Source organism: Panthera leo, chromosome A1 (genome assembly GCF_018350215.1).
Source record: "Panthera leo isolate Ple1 chromosome A1, P.leo_Ple1_pat1.1, whole genome shotgun sequence".
Taxonomy (NCBI): domain Eukaryota; kingdom Metazoa; phylum Chordata; class Mammalia; order Carnivora; family Felidae; genus Panthera; species Panthera leo.
Window position 1 is genome coordinate 16,252,064 of NC_056679.1, and position 19,272 is coordinate 16,271,335.

Sequence of the window (19,272 nt, forward strand, 5' to 3'; positions counted from 1 at the left end):
TGACATATCTGATAAAGGGTTAGCATCAAAAATATATAAAGAATTTATATAGTCCAACACCCCAAAAAACAAATAATCCAGTTAAAAAATGGGCAGAAGACATGAACAGATGTTTCTCCAAAGAAAATATCCAGATGGCCAACAGACATGAGATGTTTAACATCACTCATCATCAGGGAAATTCAAATCGAAACCACAATGAGATTATCACCTCACACCAGTCAGAATGGCTAAAATAAAAAACAAACATACAAAAAGCAAAACAAAGATAAGAAATAATAGGCGTTGGCAAAAACGTGGAGAGAAGGAACCCTTGTGCACTCTTGGTGGGAATGCAAACTGGTGCAGCCGCTGTGGAAAATAGTATGGAGGTTCCTTAAAAAATTAAATATAGAATTACCATATGATCTAGTAATTCCCTTACTGGGTACCCAAAGCATATGAAAACACTAATTTGAAAGGATATATGCATCTCCTATGTTTATTGAAGCACTATTTACAGTAGCTAAATTATGGAAGCAGCCCATGTCCATTGATAGATGAATGGATAAAGAAGATGTGGGGTGTGTGTGTGTGCTGTAATATTACTCACTCTTCATAAAAAAAGAATGAAATCTTGCCATTTACACAACATAGATGGATTTAGAGGGTATAATGCTAAGTGAAAAATTCAGTCAGAGAAAGACAAATACCTTCGGGTTTCACTCATATGTTGGAATTTAAGAAACAAAACAAATGAGCAAAGGAGTCCTGAATTCTTGGGCTGCTTTTGCCTCCTTGAATTCTATTCCTCACATTTTGAGGGCAGTATTCACGGTGGATAAAAGTTGTAGTTCTGGAATTACACCAACTGGAATTTGAATCAAGTGCCTGCTGTTTATTAGCTCCTGATCCTGGGGAAGTGACCCAACTTCTCTCAGCCTATTTCCTCTCTATGAAATGAGATACTAACAAGATTTGTTATTAAATGAAGTGACATTACTACAAGTTCAAATGAGGATACACATTTCAGTCATTTAGCACAGTGCCTATCTTCTTGGTTTCTACTATTATTACTGCTATCAGTACTACTGCTATTGTGATTCTGAACTAATGAAAACCACTTTTCATTAGTTCACCCCCGCCCCCCAGTCTTTTACTCTGACCCTCCATCATTTGGTATCTACTCCTATCTCCCTATCTTTTGCCCTCTTCCCTTGAACTATCTGAATCATGTTGCCAAATATTTTCTCTAACAGTATTGATTTCACTTTTGGGCTACAAGATATGTATAGCATTGTCAGTACCTAAAACACTTAATTTTCTTTCTGATAAAGAAGTCATCGGGCCAGCAGTAGTATGTGCACAACAATTTTAAATTACACAAATATTTCATTGTTTGAAATTTGATAATCTTGATAAGTCTTAGTAAAGGTGATCTTCAACTTTTCCCCCCACACATAAAAAGGAAAATGATGATTACATGTCATAGTCCAATGATTATTTGGCTTTCTTGAAAATTAAAATGTCTCTTTAAATGAATAGGTGGATGTTTTGCACCTGTCTTTGGGTGTCTATGTGTGTCTGCAGCCAGTTTGCTGAGGTGGTTGGAGCACCTTGCCAAGGCAGAGAGTCAGGAGACTATAGACTATAGAATATCTTTGGGGGGCTGTTTGAGAAGATGGGTAATTCATGGGTGAGGCTGAGAGTATGAGTACCTGAAACCATATGATCTTGATGCCTGTTAGACAAAGATGTAGAAATGGTCCCAAGAAAGGAATATACTTATATAGAATTGTCTCTGTGAGTCTTTATCTAGAGGAGAATGTGATCACAAGTTTTCTTTTTACATTTGCAATTTGGAAGCACTTATTGAAATGTTCAGATTTGTTAATATCAACGCTTTAAAAGATAAAAATGTGAAATAAATCATGGAAATGAGAGGCCAATTTTGTTAGAGAAAAATTGTCAAATAAGTATGTGTTATAGGCAAGATGTATAATCCGGATATTATGAGCAATTCTTAGTTTATGCCTAGGAATCCACTAGAAGCTATTTTTAACAGAGCTCAGATTTCTTCCTATGATACATCTTTTCCTCAGTTCACCCTTCTCCTTATCATGCTCAGTGTGCATAGATTTATATACTACATAATTATGGCATATTCTTAGGCACACACATAATATCAAGTCACTTCAGTATCCATTTTTCCTTTCTCATGGAGAACAAAGTATTTCCTGCTTCATTAATGTGATAGCCTCCATTAACACCTACTTTTATGAAAAATGTTACCCATTTCATAATTTCTTTTTGCTAAGCTGATAATGTAAGTCTACATCTCGATATTTCACATATATATTTATATCTGTACACTTTTTTTTTGCAGGGAATAAGCTACGATACAAATTTGATTGTTACAGTTGAATTATGATGGATTCTATAGGACAATCAAAACCGGTTTTTGGGAAGGCCTTAAAAATTAGCATTCAAAAGTTGGTTTTTTCCCCATTTTACTTCATATTACCTTCAGAAAGAAAATGACATCCATTTGAGAAAAAAACTGCTGCTATAATTTAAATAAATTCTCATTATATATAAAGATAACATGCTATATTTAGTTTGCATGTAAATTTTATGGAAAAGGGAACTTCTGATATGAATATTCATTCTCATATCCCTGGTATTCTATGTTAAAAGTCAAAACTTTGAATAAATTAAGAGTGTCAAGGTCATGGCCCATCAGAATGTAGAAGTGACCAGATCTCTAATCTGGCCCATGGCTCCTTTGAATCCATCATTCAGTCTTTCCAATAACACTTTCTCTCAGATACTTGAAAGGTATAGGTCTGTCATCAGGCCCATATGCTAGAACTATCATTTTTCACTTTTTACTCTAGTTTAAATGGGTAATGTGACACTCTGAGTGCATTGGTGTCTATGTGTCTAGAATCTGCCTATCTATTGAGATAGTTCTAACTGTATTATCTGTGATTAGTTTTCTCTTTTGGTTAGGACTGTATCTCCAGATGACCACATCCTAAGTTTGAACCCTGCATGAGGCCTTTAGATTTCTTTGCTTATATGCTAAAACTTATCCTGACAGCAGACATCCACAAGAGTGTTGTTTGATGGGAGAAAGAAGGGTCAGTAACCTTCCATACAAGAAAGTCTGAAGGAAAAATCATTCAAAGGGACAGCTTATCAATGATTCCGCAGTGGAAGAATACCAGGGTTATTGCAGACTGTTTTCTCAAGATATAAAACTCAATAGACTTCAATTTAAATAGTCAACATGATGTTGAACTTCCAGAGGAAAGATATTGAAATAACAGGGAAAAATCATTCTACCCCTGTGCAAAATCGCAAGATATCTGGATCTGTCAGACCAAATAAGTTTGTATTATAGAAACACAGCAAAGTATATGAAAGAACAGAAATTCCAAAGCAAAAACATACTTCTTAAGGAGATAAAGGGATCAGTTTGAGAGATTATACTCTGCAGTTAGAAAACTTTTCTACTCAGGAAAAGTTAAAATTTATGGTATGAATATATAAAACAAATCAAAAGTCTTTTTGTCAGGATTATACAATGGGAGGTATAAAAGTTATCATTTCTTATAAATCATATCATAGGTCTGGGGAACAGCCCCTGAAAATGGAAGGAAAGTAAAGCGAAGAGGAAGGAAAAAGCCTTTCTTTACACAAAAAGTAGCCCACCGAGTGACATGGGTTGAAAATCTAAGTTGGTTCAAGAAGACTTGAGAAAAACCCATGCATAGACCCTCAACTATCACTGGGAAAACTAACGTGATGAGAAACATATTTGTAAGCCATACTCTTCTCTGTAAGTCATTTAGTCTTGTTTTTATAAACCTAGAACCTCACAGCGGAGGGACTGTGAAATGTTTAGCCACTGACTTTTTACCAGACAGCAGTATTAATAAGGAAGACAAAATAGAAGTCTCATTAATACAGTTATCAAATCAGACCAGGCCTTTTTGTCTATATCCCACCTTTGGTCAAAGGTTATAGCATTCCTACCCTGTTGTCTTTAGTCTCTTCCCCACCTACCCTGGCTTAAAAAAACAATACAAAACAAAACATTTTTTTCTGCCCTAATAATGACAGCTCCCCAGCACAGGGCAATAGGACTCAATGGGACTTTGAATCTTTCATTTTTTTTTTTTTTTTTTTATGAAGATACTGGAAATCCTGAGAGCTTGTGACCACTCATAATTTAAGAGTTTCTTAGTGACAGAACCTGGTCATGTATTCAAATACAGTGCTTTTTCTACAAGAGCCCAATAACATAGTGAATATAGCCTTTAATCATGGATGTATCAAAATACTTAGAACTCAGTCTGAGATATGAGACACTCAGAATTCACTAGCCTTGACAGACCTATTTGATATAGAAAATTCTTTCTCCGTGCCCAGGTATTTAAGCAAGAGGATCGTTCATATATACTTTTTATTCTAGAAAATCTCTTTGCATCCTAAAAATTCCCAAGTAAATTAATTGCCTAAGTCAGGATAGCTTAAGAAAATGTTGCCTTTAGAAGATATTTCCCCAGGCTGGAATTTTAATTATCACAATTAAATTTGTACCTTATTTAACCATTCAGCTGAGGATTGGATATGATTTCTAGCCAGCTTTCATGGAAAATTCTATTACAAGTTTTGCAAGAAGGAGGCAGCCAATGACTCTTTTAATTGCACAAGTTACTAAAGGCTTGAAGCTTGTATTTTTTAATATTATTTACTGTTTTCTGACATGTAACATATCTCATTGTTTATTATCTATTTCCTCTAGTATAATTTAAGCTTCATAGGGGCAAGGAATTCCTTCTCTTTTTTTTTGTTTTATTTTTATTTTTTTACTTTTGTATCACTATTGCCCTGCACTGCACTTACTGTACAGAACGTAGTCTATATATTTTCATTAAGTGCATAAAGGAAAGTCTAGAAATACTATCTCTGCTTATACTGCATTGTAGCTATGGCATTTTTCAAAACTAAATATTCTATATTTCATTTGGAATATCAATTTTTAGACATTCTATATAAGTTCCCCATAATGGGAAATTTAACCTCCAAAATGCTTCTTTAAGAATTGTTTACAAGAAATTTTCTATGAAGAAATATCTATAAAGAACATATTCCTAATGTGAGATATTTAATTTAAAAGGCAATGGGCAGGGTAATTTTATATTGAATATCAACTACAATGTCATAATTATTTTATTAACCTTTCTCCTAATTTAAGCACGATCACACTTTAGGCATGCCATATTAATGAGAATGTACTCTGTTTTAAAGTTCACCTAAGAAGGTGCTTTTTCCAACATTTGTAAAACACATCGAATCTTGTTCCTATGAACTTTTCTTATTGTCAGTACTTAGAGTAGTTATAATGTTTACAATCAAAGAGTACCTCTATCTCAGATTCAGATATAGTCCTGTTTTCTTTCCTGCCTTTTCCACATTTTACAATTTCTCCAGTAATTTTGACAGTTAAGCCAAACTGATCTTCTGAGACTGTGAATCATGAAATTTTCACATATTTTCTAATTACTAAATGATGAGATGGATATGATACCAGAGAGGTTTAAAATGATGAGCTAAATTGAGAAAATATGATTTTTAGCAAACCACAGTAGGTTAGAGGAAAGAGTAATTAAAATGTGAATTTTAACTATGGCTACAATAAGAGAGTAAAACAAAGTTTTTACCAGCTACTTTAAGCTTTTCTACCTTGATTTCTACAGATTCCAAAACATTTTTCTTTCTATGGAAAGAACAGAGAGAGATTGGAGGATGTCCTAGAGTTTAATTTTCTATTATTTTGGTTGAATACATAATTTCAAAGATAAAGTTAAATGGATTGGTTTTAAAGAATGGTTATAGTTACTTTATGTACAGAATTACTAATTCTGCAGAGTGATTTGTAATTTGTCTTTTGGAAGGTGTATCCATTAAGAAAACTACAATGATCAGTTACATATGGCCAATGAGATATGTGGAAAGTCTTTAAAAGACAAGCTTACAAACAAAAAACCCAGAAAATCATTCATGGGGCATGATGTCATTAAAATCTGAAATCTTAAAACCTACAGTTACATTTCATAGGCTGCACTTGAGGGCAAGTTCCCCAAAACTTGCAAAAGTGTTTATTTAGTTTGGGGATTAGGCCTTGGAGCTAAAATGGTCAAACCTGTTTTCAACATTCCTGTGTCCCAAACTTTAATGAATGTTCTTTTCTGGGCAACAAAATTCCATGGCAGCAACACGTTTTTATTATATTTTCTATAGTAACACATTTACCCAGGACCCACGGTAATATCATCCACTCGACGATGGTTGGTGGTGGACCTTGCCTGTTCAAGTCTGACCTGTCGATGTGCTGAGAGGCAAGCAGCAGCAGGAACAAAAAAGTCAAATAGGACGCTGTATGGCAGATGAACTTGATAAAGGGCTTTCTGATGAACAGTCCCAGTGGGCTTTTAGGAGCTATAAGATAGCACACAGAGAAGACGGGAAAAAGGAGTCCTATTATGAAACACGTCACCATCTTCACTGCCCAGTGTCGTCTCCTCCAGCCCGGGAACTCATCATACCAGCGAGATGCAAGCAGTTGTTGACAGTTGGGCTGAGCAACAAACTACACAGAAAGGAAAGGAAAAGCAAGAGTCAGTGTCACATATGGTGGATTCAGTTCATCAGTAAGACCACAGATTTATCTTTAAAGCCAGAAGTTCTGCTTTAAATAATTTTATGTTGGGCGCCTGGCTGGCTCAGTTGGTAGAGCAGATGATTCTTGACTGTGGGGTTGTGAGTTTGAGCCCCGCCTTGGGGGCAGAGATCACTTAAAAATAAAATTTCTTAAAAATTAATAATTTATATTTAAATAATCATTAAGTCCTTTAACTCATTCTGTGAATAAAGCCTCTTTATGTAATATTTTATACCAAGGCATAGTGCTATGGGCTTAGTCAGATGTGACAGAAATCATGGTTGTACAGATGTAAAAATACAGATGGAGAACAAGAATAGTCATAGGACACACTGATGAGTGAGCAAAGTTGTGTACAAAGGCATACACACACACACACACACACACACATATATATGTACATATATATATGATATATATATGGCGCAAGAAAAGATGTCAATAGTGCTTGTTTCTTAGTTTACTGGTTGTTTTCTGGTTATGACATTATACTAGTATGATATGTATATGGCGCAAGAAAAGATGTCAATAGTGCTTGTTTCTTAGTTTACTGGTTGTTTTCTGGTTATGACATTATACTAGATTTCATTTTTATATTTGTGTATACTTTTAACATTTTCTATCATAAATACTTACTATCTTTTTATCATCAGAAAAAGTAATTATACTTCTAATTGGGTTGAGACATTAAGAAAAACATACATGAAAGCATATTAGGATTACCAGAATGTAAATCACCGTAGCTGAATTTGGTCGAAATAAAACCTATACTTGCCTAAGTATAATCAATTACCATATACCAAACATTTCACAAACATAGCATTGTTTTATCTTGCCAATATTTTGGGGATATAGCATAGACCTTACTCTCTTTTAAGGATGAGGATACAGGGTGTTATAAGAGGTCAGTAAATTTATTTAAGGGTACATATCTAGTAAGTGATAAAACATTTGAGTAACTGGTCCGGGATTTTTTTTTTTCTGCACACTACATTTCTCACTGGGACTGACAGCTAAGCATTAGTATAAATTCAGAGGGAATTATTTCTTCCAGATGGAATGGTCCAAGAATGCTGCCCAGTGGATCTGGCTTTGAAGGGGCAGATTTGTATAAGCAGAGAGGAGAAGGGGAAGGCAATTAAAGGCAAGGTATGGGGAGAGAGAGAACATACTCTGGCAAGAAGTGTTTAAGGGATGCCCCGTGGGCACTGTTGACTGAAAGAGAATCTTCAGTGTCTTGTAAGGGACTTGGAGAAGTTCCTTTGATATTCTTTTTCGTCTTCGGTTTTAGCCTGTATAGATCTCCTTGAGACAAGACTTGCCCTTACTCTTTTTTGGTGGTAAGCAAGCAAAAAATCCCTGGGTTCACATAATCCCATGATTATCACAAACTAAAAGCTCTTTGAGAGTGAAAGGAGAGAAAGGATGATTGACTAAAAGAGAAATTCAATAGTTGAGATGTGCAAACATATCAACTGGACATGAAATGATTTTTCATGCAACTGTTTCTCATCACCTTGTCTTGGATACTCTACTCATCAAAGGACACAGAGGGCAAAAAATATGTAATACATCAAATTTATAATAAGGTGCTTAGTAAATATAGATAAAATAGAACTGCATTTCATCAAGACTTAGATCATGAGGGCTGTCTTCATTACTTTGAAAGTAATTAGTAAAATCAAATTTTATAACCCAAAGAATAGCTTTTCTTTTCTTTTCTTTTTTTTTTTTTAAACGTTTATTTATTTTTGAGACAGGGAGAGACAGAGCATGAACAGGGGAGGGTCAGAGAGAGGGAGACACAGAATATGAAGCAGGCTCCAGGCTCTGAGCTGTCAGCACAGAGCCCGACGCGGGGCTAGAACTCACAGACCGCAAGATCATGACCTGAGCCGAAGTCGGCCGCCTAACCGACTGAGCCACCCAGGCGCCCCAAGAATAGCTTTTCTTAACACAGTCCTTGCCTATTATTCTGGTCAAAGTCAGGCATCTGGAAGTCAAAATAGAGTTCTTGCTGATATATATGCAGAGTAATGGCAAAGAATGGTAAGTCGTTAACAAGCCCTGTTCTTTTTAAGAGTTGTCCCTCCAGCACATACAGGATCCTTCCCACCAGGGTTCTATAAACAAATCAGTCTTTCATCTTCTTTCTATTTTTTTTCATATAAAACATTTCTCATACTATTAGAATTCAGCACAACTGAAAGACCTTAATAAAAGGGAGTTAAACTTCCAGAAAATGCAAGATTTAACAAGCAGTTGCTAGAATATCTCATTAATCCTCACACACTGAAGAAACACTGTAAGGGACTAAGTATGAATGATATATTTAATACATGCAGAAAAAGTGAAAGAAAGGTACATACTTTGTTCAAGATGATCTGGGTGAATACTAGGACTTATAACCTCTGTCTGCCCTTCTTGGCCAAAATCTCATTACAGCATGGGACACCCCAGGACAATTGAGCAAATAGCTTTATTAGGAACATTTAAGGTTTTCTCAGATAAATGTTTCTGTTGCCTAATACACATGTATAGACTGTGTTAAATTATCCAGAAGAAGCAAACTATTTAGTCCTTCTAGGAACACCGGCATTGTCAAGCAGTAGGTTAGCCTTCGTTCTTACTAATACTTTTTTTCTTAAAAGGTTTTTTTTTTTTAAATTATTGTAAACTATACATCTGTGCTTAGTTAATGAACAGTGTACACAATTTTCTTCTAGACACAGACACAATGAAACTTATACAGACCTAAAGAATAGAAATAGGATTATAAGAAGAGCAGGGGTGAGTGTACATAATATACAAGTTTCCCCAAATTTGGATATTATTTGACTACAAATTTGTTCTAATCATAGGATTAAAATAAACCAAAAAGTATTCCTAAGAATCACTGTAAATCAAATGCCCTCACAATGGTTTTACATCCTCCTTCTACTACACCTGTTCACTACATGTCTATATCCGCATTTTCCATGGAAAAAAAAGTGGGTTTCATGGTTAAATTAGTTACCAAAATAAGAATTAAAAGAATTAAACTTCTATGCTACAGGGTTTTGTAGAGTCTTTAATTGCTAAAGTGGATTAAAACATTCCATTCTCTCATGTGTCCCTTCCTCTTTCCATTTTTCTTTTTTTCTTTCCTTCATGCTCTACTCTGTACTTCATCTCTTGTCTCCTCCTTCCTTTCCTTCTCTCATCCCCAACCCCCAGCCTCTTGGTTTATTTGGCTTATTGAGAGAGACACAGCTTTACCCCAACTCCCTCTGAAAGACACCCTCAGAGAGGGCCATCCTATCTCTCACACCTGCCACTGGCCCATTCCAGCAAAGCCCTTTCCAGATGGGCCTTCACGTTGCCTGCAGCATGCCGGGAGCCCAGAGCCTCTGCCTCTTCTGCTTCATCTTTCTACTGCACATCGAGTCACAGGAACACCCTTCCCAGGACTGGGGGAAGTAGGGTATCTCTTCAGGCAACACTCTTTTCTCCCTCCAGCTATTGGCCAATTCTAGCACGACTACAGCCATCCCATTAAAATCATATTAAAACATTAGGAACATTCAAATTCACATTGGTGCCATGCATTTATAAAAGACACTAGAAGAAAAAAAGGGAAAACTTCCTATCCCTCTCTTTCAGTAACCTTTAAAAGAATTTCAAAAGCCCGTTCTCATGATTATTTATCAAATCCTTGAGTCATGGAATTTGATATATTGAAGAAACTGTAAAGATTACTGAAATCTAATTTTTACAAATAAAGAGAAATCTGGTATGAATAATTTTAAAACAACTACTCAAAATACTAAAGCAATCAACAAATCAACACCATAAAGGAAACAAACAAAAATGATGAAACAGGATAAAGAAAGACTTACTTTTACCACAAAGTAAAAACAAACAAACAAACAAACAAACAAAAAATACCCCAAACTCAAAACCAAACAGACCAAGAAGGCTCACTACTACATGGGCAGGTATTAAATATTAATTGGATATGAATGTAATAAACAGAAGAGAGTTCCAAAATTAATGAAGCCCTAGTAATTAAAATGACTATAGATTTACTTGGTATTTGTCTCAGTGTTTGTATTTTATCTTTTCAGTTTTGAAGTACTTTTTATAGCTTAAAAATTTGTATCCCAAGTTCAGACTGCAGTCATATTCTCTATAAGAGCAAAATCGAGATTCTGGGAACAGCCAACCTGGCTACTTTATGCATCTTGAGTAAGTGGGATAGTTACATGAGAGTTGAGAATTGACTTGAGTCTCAAGAGAATTGAAACTTTTGAGGTGAATGTATTATAGTGATTTACATACAGACAATCTGATTTCTTTGCTTAAAAAGGACCACAGTTTCCTCTGGGTCTTACTGTTTATTTCTGAGCAATTAAAAAATAATCTATATCCTTTGGGGTTTTATTTCCTCTGCCCAGGAATGCTTTTCAGCAGCTCATTTTGTAATGTTGATAGCAAGGTTTAAGGATTATTGGTAGGCAAGGAGCTTTAGGGAATTATTTTGTCCATAACTAAAAACCACTTCTTCAACTTCAATCCCAAATTTCCTTCATAGTTCTCAAGGCCCTTTAACCACGTGAGTCTCTCCCTGTTTCTTAGAGATAGCTTTAGCTGTGTTCCTCATTAAAACAATGCTGGTCTCCTGGAGCACAGTCATACTATGTAACTGCTCAGACGCTGCTACTTTATTAATCAAACATCATTTTCACCTTGTCCTCCCTACTTTAATTAAACCAATAGCATCATCTATGAGTTGGACTTTGGCTAGATAAGTGGGGAGAGGACCCAGATCTGTTAAGAACCAGATATATCTGTCTTCTAGGAACTCAACATACATTGGGGACTGATCGTGTGACCAGTCCTCCAGTTTTTCTAATATTTTCTATTTTTCTATTTTTTGCTTTCCTCACTTAAGGTCAGTCTTCTTACTGAGGTTATAAACAGGCAAATTTAGTTCAGTGAAGATGCCTTAGCTGTCATATGCACAGAAGTCACACATCTGGCACATATTCTATGGTCCAGATTAGTGTAATTTAACAGGACATTATATGATGTGCTAAAAAAGAGGTAGAGTATAGGAGGGATTGTGCCCAACATGAAGTAATCTGAGAAAACTGAAGACAGGAACAGGATTTGCTAGTTAATTCTGAAATAACAGGTAGAATTTTCATAGGCACAGCAGTAGGTGGATGTGTTTTAATTTAGATTTAGAGACTATCATCTTAAAAGCTTCAGGATGGAGACAGGTCTGTTCAGATGAGCTATCCCTTGAACTAGAAGGTCATCATCAATGGTGAATATACCAGTGACACAGTGTAAAGGGAAACTGCAGTCCTATTTTGAGACGTCGGTGAAAATGTTTATTGAGGCAATGCTTGAGTCTAGATCCTTGCTGCTCAGTGTGGGCTGAGGCCAGTGGCACTGGTGTCAACTGGAAGCTCATCAGCTACGCAAAATAGTAGGTCCCACTCAGGACTTGCTGAATAAGATCGACAGTTAACAGTGTGCTTCCTATGAATGTTAACATTTGATAAGCACTGGCTAAAAGGATTTTATGTCTAACGAGGTTTTATTTAGCTCTGTTGTATCTGATAAATGCTTCCAGAGTAGTTTTAATTCAATGTAAATATACATTTGAACACTTGCGAATCTCAAGAGCAAATCTGTTTGTGAGGGAGTAGGGGTACTTGGCTGTGTGGTGTGTATTTGTGTGCAGGAGTTTGCTTTCAGCTAAATCCAGCTATGAGTGGTATGAGAACTTGGGTGAGGGGAACTAGCCACAGAGTGGGGCATTCTCAAAATTGAGTAAGCAGCAGGGTTGCCTGGAGGCTTGGTACAAACCGTGTTCCTGAGCCCCACCTCTGTATTTCTGATTCAGTAGGTTCAAGGTGAAGCCCTGAACTTTGCATTTCTACCAAGTTGCCATGTGATGCTGCTGTTGGGGATGCAGAGACAAATGATAAGAACCACTGTTTTACAGAACAACACTTTTTAAATAATATAGGATAGTCTTCCAGTTTTTCCAACTTTTTCTATTTTTCTGATTTTTTCTTTCCTTACCTAAATCAATCCTCTTATTGAGGTTATGAACAGGCAAATTTAGTTCATGAAGATGTCTTTGCTGTCAGATGCATAGAAGTTACACATCTAGCACGTATTCTGTGGTACAGATTGGTGTAATATCTAATTACAGGAATAAACACAAAAATATTAAGAGTCATCCCCATCAAGTCACTGAACTGTAGTGCAGACAGAACAGCAGAACACAGTGCAGTGGTAGCCAGAGGATAACAGCTGACTAATTCACCATATAAATGCCTGGAAAGACCTAGACCAGCATGAAACAGACTGGGATGCAATGCATAGGAGAGACATGAGTAGATTTAAGAACCTGGATCAGAAAAGGAGAAAAAAAATTCTCATACCTAGTTTCTGACAGATCTTTAGCCTATGCATCACCATCATGACCTTACAGTAAAATGACAAATCATATTGTCTCTATATAATATATTTGGATGTTGTAGAGATTAAGAAGATACAAGCCTTGGAACAGCCCACTGGGATCTGAATCCTGATCTGCTGTTTCCTGATTGTGCGAATGTTAATAAATTATTAAATTTTCAATGTGATTTTTTCCCTGATATGTGGGGATAATAGAAACACTTACCATATAAGGTTATTATAAAATTAATTGAACTAGTACATGAAGAATACAGCAGTTCCTAGATGATACTTATGTTCAATAAGTGCTAGGCATTACTATTATTGTATATAGACACATATATTTACATGCACAAGAATATGTGTATACACACATATGTCCATATACATACACAGTTACATAGTCGTCTTTTTCAAAAAAATGTTTATTTATTTATCTTGAGAGAGAGAGAGAATAAGAGTGAGCAGGGGAGGGGCTGAGAGGGAGGTAGAGACAGAATCCTAAGCAGGTTCCACATTGTCAGCATGGAGCCTGACACGGGGCTTGACCTCACAAACTGAGATCATGACCTGAGCTGAAATTGAGTTGGACACTCAACTGACTGAGCCACCTGGGTGCCCCACAGTTATCCATGGTTTTATACTAAAATATATAATACTTATTCATTTTCTGAATTTTACAGAGTATTGCTGTTATGTCAGTTGATATATATATTTACATATTATATAACCTCATTTTAATTAATGGAATGTCACAAAATAGGGGATTAGTTTTAAAAGATTCTATAGGGAACTTACTTTAAGGAGATGGTAATAATTATTCAAGCATAAGGTAATACCACTACGGTAAATAGTTGACTGAGTTTTTATTAGACTCATTAAAAGGTAAAAAATCAGTGAAGATTCAATCATATCTGAGAAGGAATTGGCAAAAAAGCTTGAGATAAGCCAAGAAGACTGATTAGAGTCTGTTCTCTCCAAACTTATTGGCCAACAAACCCCTTGACTCTGTCAAGTTCAAAGAATCTCCCATCTAGTCATCAAATCACCTGATTACTCTCCTTGGACTTAAATGTCAAATTCATATTTGCAAATTGGGACTCAAGGAGTAGCTCAGAGCACATTTCTAGGGCATCAGTTCTGATGTCTCCACATCCAGAAGGGAAGATGACAACTGAACTCCATCTGATCGTGTTGGCGAGGCAGGGGCAGGATTTAACTTCTTACATCATTTCTGGGCCTAAATTCAAAATTGGTTTGGCAACTGAGCTGGGATATGAGTGGGCAGTAATGGGAAGTTGAAAATGCAGAGGCAAAAGGAATAAGGTAGGAGGTGATAAAGCCAATGTTGAATACATTAAATTATTGAACATGGCAAATAAACAAAACCCAATATAGGTAATGGGAAGGTAGAGTTAATAGATATTGTTCTCTGAAAATCACAAAGGGCAGCATTTGGTAGAAATTCCCTATCTATTCATCAATACCTCTCTTCAAGATTTATGTGAAAGACTGTTTTAAACTGTCATGGAAGGTAGATGAAAAACTGCCAGTTACTTCTAGGTGGCTACCTAGAAGTTTTCTTAAAAAATGAAGAGAGGCGTGGAGGTAGACAATTATACAGTTTTGAAGAAACCACCATTTGACTCTGGCTCATGTAGGGGAATAGGAGGTGAGAACGGTAGATGGAAAATGGAAGCAGGTTTGGTCCTGATCCCAGCCAGCCAGTTCCCACCTCTGGGCCAGTTCCCACCTCTGATGAGCCACCAACAGTTTCTGCTCTGAGAAGCAGCACAAAGGGTGCTCCACTTTTACTCAGAATCTCCCAGGGAGACTTTTACTGAGGACCAAAATCTGCTCCCCTCTCTTCCATTGGAACAAGAATCCAGAAGGGAAAAAAGAGACACAATGGGAATGAATACTAGTTATCCTTATGAGATGAAACAGTATGGTTCCTTTTTTCCTCCTTCCCTTCCCTTTTAATGTAACATCAAACATATGTTTCTGAGAAAATTAAATTGTACAAGACCCTGCACAATAGGGTGTTCTTTATACCTTCTTTTCAGAGACAACGGTTGACACCATAGAACACAGTCCCTCCTCTACTCTGCCAATTTATACTCATAAATGATATAAGTGTAGAGTTATATTTGTCTCAAATGTGTTAGATCCTATAAACAGATAAGTTTTTCACTCTAGTCTCAAGGTCAAGAATAAAGTCATTTCCTTTATGCTCACTAATCTCTTTTCCTGCCACTGAACTCCTTTCTGCCTCCCTGACAACAGCTCCTCAGACTATCTCGGCTAACACATTTCCTGGGCTAAAAATAACACTCAGTTGTTAATTATCTGTTTATTGAGGTTGGAATGAATTTAACTAGTCTACAATGGGGAAAGGAAGGCTATGTGTTTTGGAAACAGCAGAGCCCACACAGTAACTGACCAGCCGGCACTTTCTGCTCCAACGTGTAGGACAACAGAGGGGAGAACTGAACATAAACAGCACATAAAAGCGCCAGAGAAGAAAACAGTTTCATGTGCCTCAGCCAGTCTCTGACATTACTCTCTAAAGCTGAGAAGAATATGGATAAAGTGTTTGTTACAGAGGAATTATTCCTTGGTATCCTTTTTCATTCCTTCTCCCTCTCTCTCCTCCCTCATCTCATTGTCACCCACGTGTGTTTGTCTGCAAAGTTCCTTTCATGCTGCCCTCCTCTCCATCCCCTCTGCCCTATCTCTAACCTAGTTCTTCATTTCTCTCAATGATCATTAACTAATGGGCTTCCCTCTCTCTCTCTCTTTTGAAATGACTGAAATTATGTTCTTAAAAGTCAGATTATCATTTTCTGGATTTCTATTTCCCATGAGTACAAGCGTTGCTCGTTCACATCCTGGTCTGGGTAGCCTTATGGTAACTCTCTGAGTTAATGCACATCTCAGTCAGTACAGATAGATCATGAAGCATGTGTGAAGAATGACCTGAAAACAAGGAATAAACTGTTATACAAGAGGAAATTAGTTACTGAAAACTTAGACCTGTAACCATCGTTAGGAATTCTTCAAAGGAATTCAACCTGCAACCCAAAGGAAATGAGGGCACATAAGAATGTTACTGATTTTTCTAACCCAGGGTACTGCTAGCCTTGTGAATATTAAAAGTTTTTGCATATAAACTAGATCTTCAGGTGATTCCTAAGGCTTAATTAAAATAGAGTTGCTCATTGTATTAGTTTCCTAGGACTGCCATAAACAAAGTACCACAAACTGGGTGGCTTAAAGCAATAGAATTTATTAGCTCACAGTCTAGAGGCTTAAAGTCCAAAATCAGCATGTTAAGAAGAAGGCTGTACTCCCTCTAAGACGTTGGGTGGAATCCTTCCTTGTCTTTTCCTACCCCCTAGAAGTGGCCTTGGCATTCCTTGCCTTGCAGTTGGATTATTCCAATCTCTGTCTCTCTCGTCACATAGCTGTGTGCCTCACTCCACATCCTCTGCTCTGTTCTTATAAAGACATGAGTCTATTGGATTAAAGGCCTATCTTACTCCAATATGACCTCATCTTAACTAATTTCATCTGCTAGAACTCTTTTCTGAAAATGATCAAATTCTTAGGTATTTGGGTATCCTAACACATCATTTTTTTTGAGGGGGGACATAATTTAGACTATAATATTCCCAGTTCCTCATTTTCTCAGAGTTGCCTATCATATAGCTTTTGGTTCTATAGTTTATATAAAAATGGCTCTTTTAAGTGCTCCAAATACTTTTCAAATCCATAAATAATATTTCAGAACTCTATCTTCCACTCTATGTTCAATTTGCCTCCCTCTCCTATTTTTCTACTTCTTTATTTTCTCACCATGATTGATAATAAATGACAACGACTAATAAGGAATTAAGAAGAGTGATTATCAATAACATTATGACGTGAGGGAACTCTACATGCAGGCAGCCAGCTGTCCTTATGATGCAAGTTTAAGATTGTCTATAAACAAAAAGATAAAACCATCTCCTGTAACAGTCTGCTACTATAATTAAACTTTCTACCTAAGGGCTTTCTGGTGATGTGTGTATTTTAACTGGCATAAAATATTACAATGCTTAGGCAAGCAAGGCATTAAGCATATACACCAGAGTTACCTAGTTGAGATAGTCACACAATGGGATCAAAAAAAAAAAAAAAAAAAAACCAACAAAAAACCAAAAACCAAAAACCAGAGCTTTGGTGGCTGGAAAAATGAGAGACATGAAATGTTGATCTGGATCAGTACTATACCCCTAGCGAAGAACTCTAAGGACTCAGGGAGAAACATATAGATGCTGATTATTTGAGAGAAGACATCTGAGGTTAGGTATAAAATATAACTCTCCAACATAAGAAAAACTTTACCTAAGTTTTGCCTGGTTTGATCATATTCCTAATGTTAAATTACCAGCAATTTTTTTTTCTATCAGAAAATTGCCATTTGAAAGTCACAGAGATATGTGTGTAACTCAATGAGTTCATAATCAATTATTTGGGGCTATAACATTGCTTATCCACCTGCATGCACAGCATTGATGAACCCCTCTCTGTCTGCTGATGGCCTAAGTTAAGATTTGGGGAGCTCCTGGCATCAAAAAACTATGTTGTTTATCTCCAATTCCTTATGACCATATGCAATTCAACTATCCAGGTACAATAACAAGAAAACAAACAATCTAATTTAAAAAAAAGCCCCGAGATTTGAACAAACACCATCAAAAGATATACTGGTGGCAAATAAGGACATGAAAGATGCTTCACACCTCTGTAATCAGGGAAATGCAAAATAAAACCACAGCAAAATAACACTACACACCTCTTAGAATGGCTAAAATAAAAAAGATAAACCACGATATGGGTTGGTAGGAATTTGGAGAAACTGGAACTCTCATATGTTGACTATCAAAATGTAACCAGCTTTGGAAAACAATTTACAATTTAAAAAAATTTGAACCTACATTTACCATGTGATGAACTCATTCCAATCTCAGGCATTTATCCAAAAAAAAAGAAGGCATCTGTCCATACAAAGACTTGCATACAAATGTCATAGTAGTTTCGTTTGTAATAGCCAAAAACAAAAACGATTCAAATATCCATGGACTCCTGGATGGATAAACAAAATGTGGCATGACCATACTATGGAAGAATACTCAGCAATAAAAAGGAAGGAACCATTGTTGTGCACACACAGTTGAATCTCAAAATAAGTATGTCGAATGAAAAGCTGGAGGAAAAAAAAGCACATATGGTATAATTGCATGTATATAAACTCTAGAAAATGCAAACTAATTTACAGTGACAGAAAGTTGATCAGCAGTTGTCCGAGAAGAGGCAGAGAAAAATTATAAAAGGGCAAAAGGCAACTTGTGGGGTAACAGATATTTTCACACAATATGTACTCATATAATAAAAACTTGTCCAAGTATTCACTTTAAGCATTTGCAGTTTCTTGCATGTCAATTTTACGTCAGCGAAGTTGTTTAAAATGTCTGTCCCTGTTTTGCTGAGGCCACAAGCACATTCAGAATGATCTACCTCCCAGCTATTACTAGGCCTATCAAGCCAGCTTCTTTCTCTTGTAATTATCTCCTTGGTTCGTTTCAATACCACTCCTTCATTCAGATTGTCATAATATATTATCATAACATCAGATGTCATTATTTCAGGCTTAAACTAGGAAAATTAGCCCATTTTCTGCCCATGGCTATCAGCCTCTGAGAGCTCCTTCTAACCTATGCACCAGACTGCTGAGAAGATCCTCACAAATAGCAAATGGAACTGTGTCTCCTTCTCTTTTAATACTCTGCACTGCTATTTCACAGTCCCCAGGAAAGAGCCCCATGGCCCCTGTCCCCTTTCCCTCAGCTTGCATAGTTATACTTCAGACATACAAACCATTCATGCTCTGACCGGGTCTGGATCTTTCTGATGATTGTAGGCTTGCATATGCTGTTGCTTTGTCTGGGATTGTGTATCTCCCATTTCTTCATAGTGAAGGTTGGTCCTCCAACCCAGCTGCTAATTCTCCTGGCCACTCCTACAGTCAATTGCCCTTTTTTTCACTCAGTGCTGAT

The 19,272-nt window shown here is 36.5% G+C and overlaps 1 protein-coding gene across 2 annotated transcripts in view; it reads right to left on the reverse strand.

Moving 5' to 3' along the window:
• TRPC4 (transient receptor potential cation channel subfamily C member 4) overlaps positions 1-19,272 on the reverse strand; it is a 197,270-nt gene that overhangs the window by 50,212 nt on the left and 127,786 nt on the right. For both annotated transcript variants that reach the window (XM_042903570.1, XM_042903497.1), the window contains exon 4: positions 6,304-6,640. In XM_042903570.1, coding sequence (XP_042759504.1) covers positions 6,304-6,640 — 337 coding nt within the window. The remainder of the gene's footprint in view (positions 1-6,303; positions 6,641-19,272) is intronic.